General features: G+C 36.8%; 2 protein-coding genes across 2 annotated transcripts; both read right to left on the minus strand.

Annotated features, from left to right (window-relative positions):
* Positions 1–278: 278 nt before the first annotated feature.
* LOC114535876 lies at positions 279–1,646 on the minus strand. The gene is made up of 2 exons (XM_028557204.1): positions 1,093–1,646; positions 279–825 (listed from the first exon to the last, which is right to left on the minus strand). The coding sequence occupies exons 1-2, from the start codon at positions 1,644–1,646 to the stop codon at positions 354–356; spliced, it is 1,026 nt and encodes a 341-aa protein (XP_028413005.1). The 3' UTR covers positions 279–353.
* Positions 1,647–3,547: 1,901 nt separating this feature from the next.
* On the minus strand, positions 3,548–10,158 carry LOC114535855 (general transcription factor 3C polypeptide 1-like). The gene is made up of 2 exons (XM_028557171.1): positions 4,104–10,158; positions 3,548–3,853 (listed from the first exon to the last, which is right to left on the minus strand). Exon 1 carries the CDS (start codon positions 10,047–10,049, stop codon positions 4,128–4,130), a length of 5,922 nt encoding a protein of 1,973 aa, XP_028412972.1. The 5' UTR covers positions 10,050–10,158; the 3' UTR covers positions 3,548–3,853; positions 4,104–4,127.
* Positions 10,159–13,124: the final 2,966 nt, after the last annotated feature.

The following is a 13,124-nucleotide window of genomic DNA, read 5'->3' on the forward strand; positions in this document are numbered from 1 at the left end:
TCAGGGTCTGTTTACATGGAGCGAGTTATCCCGGCCAGGCGAGGTGAAAACTGCTATGATGAAAAACTACTTCATTCGCCACAAATTATATACACCAGATTCTTCAAAACAAACCACAGGAAGAGACGAACCTAACTGCCCTCAAACTGCGTGACAATGATTCACACACAAGTGATCGATCATTCCACATGATCGATCATTCCACAGCCGGTAATAAAACTAAGAATGTATTGTTGAAGTAGCTACATAGTTTGATTTATTAAGTTATTTCTCTCTCAGCTTTCTCTCTCTATATATACATACATAGTTTCTGCCAAAAAGTTAAATAATTAAAGTTTTATTTCTTATGCTTGCTAGACGAGTGGTAGAGCAGAGTTTTTCCTTTCGGTACCCTGAACCAAGTTGAGTGTTGCTGTTGGGAGTGAAAGCCAATCTGATTTAGTTTGCGGATCCTGAAGATTTCCAACATCCAATCGACGAAGCAATTGGCCATTCTTCAACTGAAACAAAGGAGCGTTGTTGACCGCTGTAGGATCGACAAAAGGCAGCATATCAATCACTTCGTTTGGATTTATCGCTTTCGTGGGCTTTTGAAATGAATCGTAAACCTGCAGTACAGACTTCTTGATTGTCTCTTCAACTAGACGCCTATTATCTTTATTTCTCTCTGCCAGAAAATATTTGTCACCATAGGCAATCCATTTATCTCCTCTTTTATTTGTAACACGCAAACCATATTTACAGTCTTCATCGTGCATGAATTTGCTGAGATAATCTCCAACCATCTCAGCAAAAGCTGTGTCATGTAATGCAACTCTTGGTGTCCTAAAAATAACAGACGATACAACAAATATCAATCAATGAATATAAGTAAATTTTACAGTAATACATTACATATTTTCTCATACGTTTTCTTATATATAGATACATACAGTATTTGCAAAATGGTGCAAATAGCGAAGTGTACTTGTGTGGACAATTTCAAATTAATAATCAGTAGATCATTTCCCGATATGAACTAAATGCTGCATGAGTTTATAAGAAGAATTAATCGCTACTGGAAAGCACTGTGCGTTTGATTAAAACTCAAACCTGAGATGACCAGCTGAGAAGATGTCGGTAAGAAAGTGAGATGCAAAGGCATCCATAGCGTAAGCTTCCATTAACTTCAAAAGACTAGTTTGTTGGTTGGTATCCTTGGCTGCTTCTCGTGCTTTCTCTATCGCCAACTCGTGTCCTGTGAGCCAAGCCTGAGCCGCCTGTGGCTGAAAGTGATCAAAATTCTTCGTTGCCAAACTCAACATGCCTCCCATCTTGAGAGGTAAACCACCAGCCCATGCTCCACCAGTGGCTTTGTCCCAGTCCGCATCAGTGTGAAGTGCACCTCCAGAATCCCTGGCTTTATGATCCTCATCTATCATTTTAACAATCTGACTGACCTGTGTTGCAACTTCTTTGTCTTTCGAAACGGCGAGTGTACCAAAGGCTGCTAAGAATCTTGTTCGACGATTCTGTTTTTCCGTCTGGTCTGTGCTACCAACCAGTTTCGGATCAATGATCGGAGCGTTAGGAACACCAAAAAAATCACCTCCCAAAGCGACTATCTTACTAAAGGTAACTTTTATACCATTTGGGAGCGTCAGCATGTTTGTTGGTGCAAATGGTAAAGTTACACTGTTTCCAATCAAATCATGTTCATCCGAATTGAAATATGAAACATGTTCCTAAAGAAGACCATGTGAGGTAAATCTATATTATTTAGTTGAATTTTTTTGAACAGTTAGAACAAACCACCTGAAAAAGAACGACAACTATACGACAGCTCGAGGAAAACACTTTCTTGGGAATGTAGAAATTTGTATTATCTCTAGTCGACTATCTGCATGGTTACGCACATGTACAATTCAGGGTGAAGAATCCACTTACGAGATCGCATTACTTACAGAGTATTTGGATTAGCAATAAAATAAACTAATAAAAAAAATTTAATTGATTTGCCCACCGTTACAGTGATTATCGATCAATGAAGATAAACAAAATCTTAGTTACTTCTGTAACAGTTATCTGGAAAGCCCATTAGGAGAGAGTGTGAGTGTGTTTTCATTATTGTTCGCGTGCGATGTACAGTGGCGTAGCCAGCCTGACGATTTTGTCCCGCTATGTAAATTTCGAATTATTATAATTATTCATGTCTTTAGAAATCTATTGTTTTCACAGTCAGTGAACACGAAAATATTAGCATAGCGGGACAAATCGACAGGCTGGCTACGCTACTGGCGATGTATAGTCATAGTGTCGCACAAAACACACAATGCATTTTTGTTGAGAAATCAACGGAAAATGTCGTCACTGATGGTCGTGCATTTACAATAAACCTCCAAACATTGCTTACCTTAAGATCTTCTTCACGAAACACATAATCCTATTAAGAAATTTAAAATACGTTTACTAGGTCAATCTAAGAAGCAAACACGAGTAATTGATAGTAAATAAAATTGTAATGGGGAAATTGTGTTAGTGTACACATGGCGACAAACGTTTTATCTTTATTTCAACAATTCTTACTTTTGGCGCTGCGTGAACGATTTCAATGATCATGATCAAGGATATAAGTCGAAGCAATCCAAATTTACTTCCAACGTACATGTTGAATTCCTTTTAATCTATAAAGACAAGAACAAAGGTTTTATTTCCACCGTGTAGGCTATAAAAAGAAATATTCACAAATATATATTTCTTCAAATAGTTAAACATAATTGAGAAATGTTACCTTGAGTTATCTTTTGTGTTACTACACAAGACTGCATATGGCTAAAGAAGCGTTATTCTTGCTGATTGGAAAAAAATGTTGATCTTACGTGCACCTGCTTACTTTGAATGTCAAGGGATCGACAACCGATAACTTGTGAGTTTGTGTCACTGAAAATATCGTTTAATGATGGGGAATTTAATTCAAAAAATCATTAAATCTTAAGGTGGTCCGCTAGAACAAAATTACGATTTATCCTGTTTTGAAAAAATTGAAGACCGTTTTCCACTTCAACCGTATCGTAGCGAAACGCAGCATATCTCATTGTTTTAAAGTCATTAGTTTTGGTCGAATACTCCGAAATACGCTACGTTACGCTACGATTGAATTAAAACGGCCTTCAGGTGGAAACAGCCCTAGGCTAAAGAGATACAATCTTAACGATCTGTCATTCTGTCTCCCTAATCGATCCAGGATACTTTTTCTCTGCGAAATATATAAATAACGCACGAATTAAACAAAAAGTAAAAGAAATATTTTTTAGTGGTGGACCCCTTGAAGTCTGATCAGCCGATGTGTTCCTTCTTCCGAGATATTTCTCGTCAAAATTACCGGTCAAATCTATGTTAGCTTGGTAACATTCATCGTTGTCAATAAACAACGTGTTGATAGTTGGACATAGCGAATTATCAATAAAGGTGATCGGTCTAAATGCCCGTCAAACTAAAAATATGAACAAATAATATAGCTTCAAAGTTTACACAAAAAACTGTTTCAAGATATATTTTGACAGTATATTTAAAATAATACACGAGCGATAATTACAAAAGTTTTTTAAGAAATATCCTTATGACAATAATACATCATTTAACAAACATTCTTTCTCTCATGCAACGCAAAACTCTATATAGTCTATATAGCGACTTCAGGATGAGCATCAGTTTTTGCATAGGATAATATATTTAGGTTACAGCTCTAGCTTATTTTTAGTACTTGTTTGTTCGATATTAGCTCAGTAAAAGGAGTTCTTAGAGTGATCATCCTAAATTTGATGTCCTGAATCTTCACACTGAAGCCAAAATGAATCTTGACCAGACGGAATATCTGTTAAACGAATAAAATCAAGTTAAACCAGTATTGTATTAAACAACGAAGACTAGCTACTCTGCTTTTGCTGCCTGAACAACTGAAAAATATACATGGTAAATTTGTAATGTTTTCTATCTATATATCGTTTCAATATAACCATCCGTTTTAAATAAAATATGCATGTCGAAACACGAAAATCCTTGAAAAAAAAGGAAATATATCCTGGAGAAAAGTAAAGCATTGAGATATCACATGTGTCACAAACCTTGAAAAATTTTCTGGGATATTCTCATGGCAACAAAACACATTCCACTAATTTAAACAGCGAGTCAGGTTTGGAAAGATAATAACTGGATTTGTTTCTAGTTTTTGAAGAGAACAATGTTGTCTTCTTGACATAACAGAAATGTCGCTCAATACATCCACAATCTTCTAGTTTCTGCAAAATATCATCAAGAGCAACTTGAAATAGAAGATTTACGTAATGTTTTGAAATTGCATATTTTTGGACTCCGGGATACTTTATGATGTAGGCCAAGACACTTTGATGTAGAGTATTATATGCATCTTTGTTCATTTCACCAGCCATTGTGATCCAAGGACGGCATGGCTTACTGGAACAACTGTCCGTCTGTGTAGGAATTTCATTCGTGAAATTATCCTGTTTAGAAGTGCTTGTTTCCTCTGGAATTTTGTCATCAAAACTTCCTGAAACTGCTGAAGACACTTCTGATCGAGTTTCGCTATTCGGGTGTGTTGAAAAAGACGTTGACTGTTCGGATGTGTTGGGGGTCGCTGCCATATCCTCGCTACTTTTCGGTATTTGATTCTTTTCAGGACAATCTGACTTTGCACAGCCATCCTGTTCGGCTTCGTCTTGACCAGCACCAGTTTTTCCCATTACAGAAATTTTTCGTTCTCTTTCAAGTTTCGCGATTTCAGAAATAGATCGACCGTTATCTTCATGAAAGTTTAAAAACCAATGTTGCTTAAATGCTTTAGTAACGTAACAAACTTCAACGAAGCCGACTTGATAAACAAGTTTGAATGCTTCAAGGACTTTGATTAGACCATTCGTGGAGAAATGTTGAGAGACAAATAAACGTTCACACTTGATCATTTGATCCACTTTAGAAACTGACATACCAATTTCTTTGCTGTTGTGTACTGTTTCATAAACAGTCTTTAGTGCCTCACAATCTTCCCCGGTGTAGCCAAACATTTTTGAACAAAGAGTAATGCATTCTTCTATTGTCTCTGGCATAGTTAAGCCGTTTGATTTAAAATGCTGGGCGACACTTTCTTCAAGACTTTGTTCAGCTCTAGGAGTTGCGATTTTCTCTGCCGACAACAAACGCACACGAACTTTGCATGGGTTAATACTAAAGAGAATTCTCTTTAAATCTCCGGTACGTTGGTAAGTTGAAATATTTTCAACATAACTTTCATACATCGTCTTATACTGCTGACTTGGTGCCGCAACATCACCAACTACAACGTGATCAATGGCGCGAAGATGATCGACATAAGACGTGGTCATGGTACATGTAAATGACGATGTTGGTTTTAGATTCACCTTATACACTGGCGAGCTGGACTCGATGCCCTGAAAACCAAATAAGTGATCTTCAATACCACAAAGTACGTCTAAAACCATGTCATTGGATCGTTTACGATTAATGTTGCCTGGTATTGTAATTATTTCGTCTTCTTCTGGATCAGGAAGATCTTTATGCGAAATCACCGCACTTTGACTTGTGCTCACTGCCTTGTCTTCAAAAGGTTCTTCTACCATGTCATTAGTAGCGTTATTCTCGCATCTCTTTCTCTTTGATGAATCCTGTTCGTTTACATTCAAATTTTCATCTTCACTTTCATGAACGTCATCGTCAGCTCTTCCTTCGAACGCGTTTTCTTCGTTATTTTGATTCGTCTCAGATGGATGATCATGACTGGAAGTGTTCGCAATATGTAAACAACTGGGGTCATCTCTTTTCCTCGTTTCAACCTCTTCCTTTGGTCTTTCGTTCGATTTTTCTAAAACTGGTTTCTTTGCCTTCGACTTTTTTTGCTTCTCCAAGACAAGAAATATATCTGGAACTTCCATATTCACTGCTATTCTCTTGCATGCCAACAAGGAGAGAATACAACATACTTCTCCTCCACGAATTGAACTCTCTGAAAACACGAGTGGTAGAGACTCCTGAACACCATCATCATCCCGTGACTTACTAGCGTCGGCAATCTTGTCGTAAAATGCAAAAACTTCCTGGAACAGCGACGATGGAAATTGGTGGTCAATTATGCATTGACTGTGCTTCGATAACATCTGACCAAAGGCACACGATGCTAGGTCATGACCACTATTTGCATAACGAAGACTTTTTCGTACAACAATACGCCCATTCTTTAGCAATGAAATGGCTATTATCAATTCTTCCTCGGTGAACTGACTCAAAAACCTAAAGGCCACGCTTGACTGGTAGTTATCGGTGTTTGCAAGCAGTGCTGAAACTATTGCATCCCGGATAACTCGTTGTCGAACATCACAAACGGAGATTTCACGTGGCTCTAAAGACAGACAGTCTTCATCGCATTTCTCCAATTTTTCTATTCCAGGAGTGCTGTGGACACTTCTTTGTTGGTTAAACTGCTGAATGGTGGAAGGAAGATCAAAATGGTTACTAATCAGGTTCTCCATACTGTATTTCTTCTTCAGTAACTCAACCAGTTCATTGAACATCGCCTCGTCACAATTCTTTTTAGTATTACAGTACGGCTGGAATTCTTTTCCTTGCAAACAATCTGCAACACAGATATCAAGGTTCGTTTTTGTTTGCGCGTTTCTTATCATCACACGATACTTCCGACTAATGGACAACGCTGTTTTCGTTTTGGCAGATTCATAATTGTCTTTGTACAAGACATCTCTTGTCCATAGCCAGTCACTATAACCTGTGTCAACAGATTTTTTCCCAATAATACGTAAAGCTAAACAGCATATGAACAACAATTTATGTTGTTGTCGAGTGAAGGTGTTTCTCTTTGCAAGTTTTTGTTTCAAAGCTTCTTCATCTCTCTTGTCATGGACAAGTTTATTCCAATGACCGTGGCTCTTGGGCTTTCGTTTAGGCTTGTTTGGATCCACCTTCCTTTTCTTTCTTCGTTTCTTTCTTTTCTTCTTTTCTTCATCGCCAACAAACGTTGACGGGTTCAAGGGATCGTTGGACTGTGGTGTTGTCATATTTAATTGAGCTGATGAACACGCATCTTTTTGAATTTCGTCTGTTTTCCTCTGAACGTTCAACTTCCTCTTTTTCTTGGAACCACCTTCCTCCTGGACAGGCCTCTCGCTCTTTCGTTTCTTTCTGGAAGCATTAGCAATTTTATTACTCAGAAAATCATCATAATTATCGAAAGACGATTGCCAATCCAGGATATCCTCGAGATCACTATCCATATCCGCCACATCCCTCCCAACGAGGGACCTTTTCCATTTATTTAGAAGATGACTGTACAAGTGAGAGTCAAATCCGCCTGCACCAAGACCATCGCCACGTGGTTTCCCACAGGTTTGTACTTCTTTTTCATCAACTACTAATGCTTCAAAATTTGAGGAGGATCGAGATTTTACATCATGTGATATCTTCCGCCTATTCAAAGGAGTGAACAGACAAATAATGCTGACTTTGTCCCAATACTGCTCGACGTCAGCCATTTCTGAGAAAGAAAATTTCTCTTCAGGAAATTCTTCTCCATCAGGGTGTTTCACTTCATGATAACCAGGTACGGATTCTCGAGTGTCCTTCATTGAAGTAGAGTTGTGGAGATAACATGCTATATCTCTTTCATGAAGAAAGATCTGCTTGTTCGTCGGAGTAATGAGACCCAGGAAAGTGAGATATTCAAAAGTCCCAAACAGAAAGTAATTCTTTCTTTCTTCAAACAATATTTGCCTTGCTAGTGGAGGTAAATCTTTCAATAACATGTTTTTTGTTGCAGGATCATTGAAATACTTCTGGAGAACATGATTGTGAAATGGAATATCAACCAGTTGAAAATACAAAGACACAGGGAGAAGTAATAGGATAGCAGATGGCGTAAACCATCCTTTTCCAATCATCTTTACAGCATATTCTGGTTGAAGATGCTCAGCCCATTCATATTTTCGTCGCATTTCTTCAAGATTGACATTAGGATTGCTTAGCTCATAAATCACATAAAACAGGAACATGTGCAAGAGTTCAACTCTTCGCATCTTTGGCTGGAAAGCACCGATTGAATTTATCTTTTTATCCACAAGAGCACCACTTCTTTTAGCGCCCTGAATAATAATTTTATCTTTAAACCTTTGCACACATGAAGCAACTTCTTCACTATCCTTCTGAATGCCAACATCACAGAAGAATTCTACTTGATGTTCTTCTTCTTCTAGTTTTATATTCATTTCAAATTTCCTTAGGAGACATTCTTCTGCCAGTTTATCTAGAAGATTTGCCACTGTTCTGCGATCCATACAGATTGTTAGGCCCAGTTTTTTTTCTTCCCTTCTAATGTATCTGATAAAAATTTGTTTGCCTTCCAAAACTTTGAAATCTTTCACCAGGTTAAGAATCCATGCTTTTCTTCTAACAAACCTCTCGGTTTCTGCAAGTTTTTGAGAACGAGTTTTTTTTAATGATTTCTTTGTACCATTGACACTATTAGTTGTTGAACAAGGCTTGTTAGCATCCTCTAAATTTTCTTTCAATTCTCCTTCGGAATTTTGCAAAATTGGATTACCAGGTTGAGTAGTTGAATCACCAGAGTCCTTGCATTCTTGTGAAATAATTTCAGGTTTACTTATTTGGTCTGTTGTGGTTGAGGAGGTCTGAACAGGTAGTGATTGTGTAATACCAATGTTAGATGGTGTTGCAATCTGAGACAATTGCTTTACTTTTGGATCAGACAATGGATCTTGAGGTAGTGCTGCTTTTCTTGCAATATATACATTTCTTTTAGCATTTCCTTCCTCTATAAACTTACAAAACACAACTTGGAGGCACTCCAAGTTTTCCAAGTTTTGCCTCATGCCAAAAAATGGATAACTCAATGTTTGACAACATTCAGTCAAACTTGCCCCATCTGTTCCTTTTGATTCTATAAAATTATAGATAGCATGTAAAACTGGCATCTCTGCAGGGATTTGTATGGATAAATCTTCCTTCTCTGGTTGCAACCATTCCTCATCTTCCAACTCATTACCATCCTCATCATTCAAGTTATAAAATGGATGAATAAATTGGATTACTTTGCTTTCCTTATCTTCTAATGAATCTTGTGTGTCCTGTAAGCCTCCTGAGCTATCTGGATTAACATCAGAACTTTTATCCAGACTTGATGATATTGCATTAGAATCATTCATCTTGACATAGCAAACATGGCCAGACTTACATAGCTTATCAACTACCTTCTCTACACTTTGCATGTCTTCTTCAAGCTGTGAATGTAGATCTCCAAGCAGCAGGCATTGATCTGGTGCTTCACCGAGTGCCTTGGTTATTTTGAATTGCAGAGAATTATGGCCATGTTCAGTGTGATATTTTGTTAAATAAAGTATGGCACTGGGACTTCTTCGATTTCCAATAACTGATTGCTTTGTTATCAACTGTAACCGAAGTAAGGTTTTCACTTGAGCAAATAAGCTACGACTATCTACCATTGTTTGCAAACCAAGGTTAGACTGTAACCGTCCGAGTTTACGAGCTCGACCAATGATTTCCAACAAGCAGTAGCTTGTTTCAGGTATGCTTATACTTGCATCAAATTCTGGGCCCAATAACACCTTATTTCTCAATAATTGAGATGCAACAAGGACAAGCCTGTTACCATATGTGGCCAACGCAGTTGACAGATTTATTTTGGAGATATTAATCAATGTTCTCGTTTTATATGTGGAACATGACCCTCTGATTCCATCATCGTTAATACAACAATAAGAATAAACTTCAGAGTCCTCATTAAAATCCAGTAATTCTGCACGCGGGCTTTCAAGAAGATAAGCTTTAATACCACGACATGATGAAACACAGCGCCAAAGAAATTCTTTATAACTTTCATCTATAGTAGAAAAAAGCAGTGCCGAGTCCAGTCTCTTCCATAATGTACCAATAGTAATACCATCTAAACCTTCTAAGGCTATCTCTTCTAGACAAACAGTAACCCCGTTCATACTGCAAGTCGTAATTTTATTTCACACTGTTTTCATCGGAAATTGTGTATTTTTATTGGCCATTTTTTTACTCCAGTAAATTCTTGCTGCACGTTATAAAACTTTATACACGGCCATATTGGATGACGTATGTATCATGATATACCAATACTTCATGTTTGAACCAGTGAGCTGACCATGAGACCAAGGGAGGGAACCAGGGGTGGGGAACTAGGGGTGGGGAACTAGGGGTGGGGAACTAGGGGTGGGGAAATGATTATTTTTGCGGTATCCGGTATGTGATAAATTTAAAGTATTGTAAACAAGAATATATTATAGGCATAGGTCTGAGTGAAAAGGTCTAGGAAAAGCATGTCAAAAGATATTGGCAATACATACCGGTTACATTTGATTCCTTTTTAGGCTCGCCGAACAGCCCACCATAGCACGCGGCAAGAATTTTCTATTTTTTCTGACAGGTAACTTTTATTTTCTGAATTTTTCCCAATGGGTATTTTTCAAGTAGATCTATTAAAATTTCCCTTCTATAGACTTTTTATTTACTTAAAAATTTCGAAATTCCGCCGTGTTGCGCTGAATCGCGTCCGGTGTTGAACTTTTGGTTTCATTTCAAATGAAAACACATCTGCAGACACGTGTGTGGAGGTTGATCATATCAACGTTTAGTAGTTTGGCGACAGGTATTCGCATGCACTTAGTTCTGTTTTATTATAATCAGTTTCACTGCTTATAGCAAAGTCAATAGGAAGATAATGTACAATGAGTAAACTGTGTTAAATTTGTTTGCCCCCACGACCCTCCCCCGCCTTAATTGCTGATACCAAGAAGAACGTATTAGAAAGATGATAGGGACGCTTGTTCCGCAAAGCCGGAAGTATGTCAATGCAAAATATAAAGAAACAAAGTTGATGGGAATCTTTCACTTTATATTACACTTTAGTTTTTCTGTCAAAGAGATTAAAAGATTTGGAATTTCGAAGATATAAAGATGTTGTCTTGACAGGCTATAAATTCCTTGCTCTGAATGCTCTCTTGTGGTAAGTATTTATTATTAATTTGAGGCTTATTTGTCAGGGATGTATTACTTCCGTATTTTCTTTACATAAGTTAGGTATTTGGGCTGTTGTAGTTGCAATGAACGAAATCGCTGCGAGATCTTAATGTACATAAACCTACATAAATCTAGGAATACGTTCCTGTCTTTAATACATTTATTACATCTCCAAATATTTTCGTAGATATGTTTTAACGAAATAATATCGAAAATGGTTTATGTTGTATTTATCTGTTGTAGCCAAGAGTCACCATTTAATTTCTAAAATTTTTCTCAAACTTTGCCTATCAGGTATCATTCCCCTATCAATTACATTCTTATAATTGTGTATTGTGATAATCTTGCAATTTTTATTAAATAATGCTACAAAAACGTGTAGGGAAAGTTAAACGAAGTAGACTACGACCTAGCGGAATCTCATTTAGTCTGTTCAATTGTTTTGAGAAGATATGCTTGCAGATTCATATTTTTTAGATACAACAGAAACCTCTTGATCTTTGACTTTACTTGACTTATTTTTTCATTATAATACAAGCACTTCTCTACGATACAAGAGGAAGTGCCTCCCTATTTTACTCCTTCTTCAATTAAGACCCTTTAAACCTCTAGAATATTCCTGCATCGAGTGAAGTGCCAAAAATCATAATATATATAAATGATGTATAGAGAGAACATTGCACAAGTTTACAGAATATGAAATTTTATAGAAACCATTGACATAAAATGAATATGAAATATAAGAAACAGAGATGATATATTCTCTCCAATATAGGAAATAAATTCCATATCTCCTATGTATAGCAACTGTGTATTTATATGTATTCTGTTATTTTATAAATGAATAATTTTGTAGTATATGTTTTACAAGATGTTCTATGATAATTAGCCCATCATACATCATGATATTTTTATGATTAAAAATATTGTGTTCTTATGTGTTTTATGATGATTGATAAAAGCTTGCTATCACTCTTTGCATACAGCACTTCTTCCACATCAATTCCTAGCTCCCTCACCAAGATTCATGTAAAAAACTAATTAAATTACTAAAGCTGACTGCCCTATGAATTCTTAATTAACAGGCGCTAGGTTATCATGCAGTCCATAGAGTGTTCATTTCATTGCTTCTTAAATTTATTACGTACTAGAACTGAACAGCAACATCTTCTGTAACCAGTGGAACAAGATTTGTTTGTATGATGGATGGTTTGTGTACAAATGAGTTGCAACAAAAAATTACATCATTACGTCGAGCTCCTCCACCAAAACCTCCTGTTGCTGATAAAGATGTAAAACAGAATGATGCGGAATTATTCAGACTAAAATTAAAGCCAACTGTGAGACCAGTAGAGAATAACACAAATGGTGATACAAATAAAGTAAACAATGAATGTGGAGATAGTGTTGCCAACAATAATGATAAAACCAAAACAAGATCTTCATCTATTAAACAATTGTCACAAGCATTTGAAAATGGTTCTCCAGGCAAACCTGTAATACCTGCAGTCAAACCAACTGTGGCTAGCAAAAAACCACCTGTACTTGGTGCAAAACCAACTGTCTCATCTAAACCCCAAGTCAGCCCTAACAAGCATGCAAGACAAAGTGTTCTTATCAAACCAGAGTAAGTCAAATATTAATCATATTAAGGGTATCACTTGTGGATTATATATTTATATGTCCAGACTAGCGCTGGCTGTCTCAATTTATTTCCAAAATATATAATATATATTATAGAACACACACCCCAACGGCCTGACTATTATACCCCGTAGAAAATCAAATGAATGAACCATGCAACATAGTATATTAAGGCACCAAGAATTATATATTGATGCCCTGATAGCTTTCAGTTTCTTTTTAATTTAAGCAAGGGTTGATCATACCTCCTAATTTTACCTCCCTATATACAAGAATATACTGTATTGAGCCATGTTACAGTGCTTAAGATGGGGAATGGTGTGGACCAGTATATTGTGTTAGGTACTGTCCAGTAACTAAAGTTTTCTTTCATTGATATG

Source organism: Dendronephthya gigantea, unplaced genomic scaffold (assembly GCF_004324835.1).
Source record: "Dendronephthya gigantea isolate DGI-Jeju-01 unplaced genomic scaffold, DenGig_1.0 000127F, whole genome shotgun sequence".
NCBI classification, from domain to species: domain Eukaryota; kingdom Metazoa; phylum Cnidaria; class Anthozoa; order Malacalcyonacea; family Nephtheidae; genus Dendronephthya; species Dendronephthya gigantea.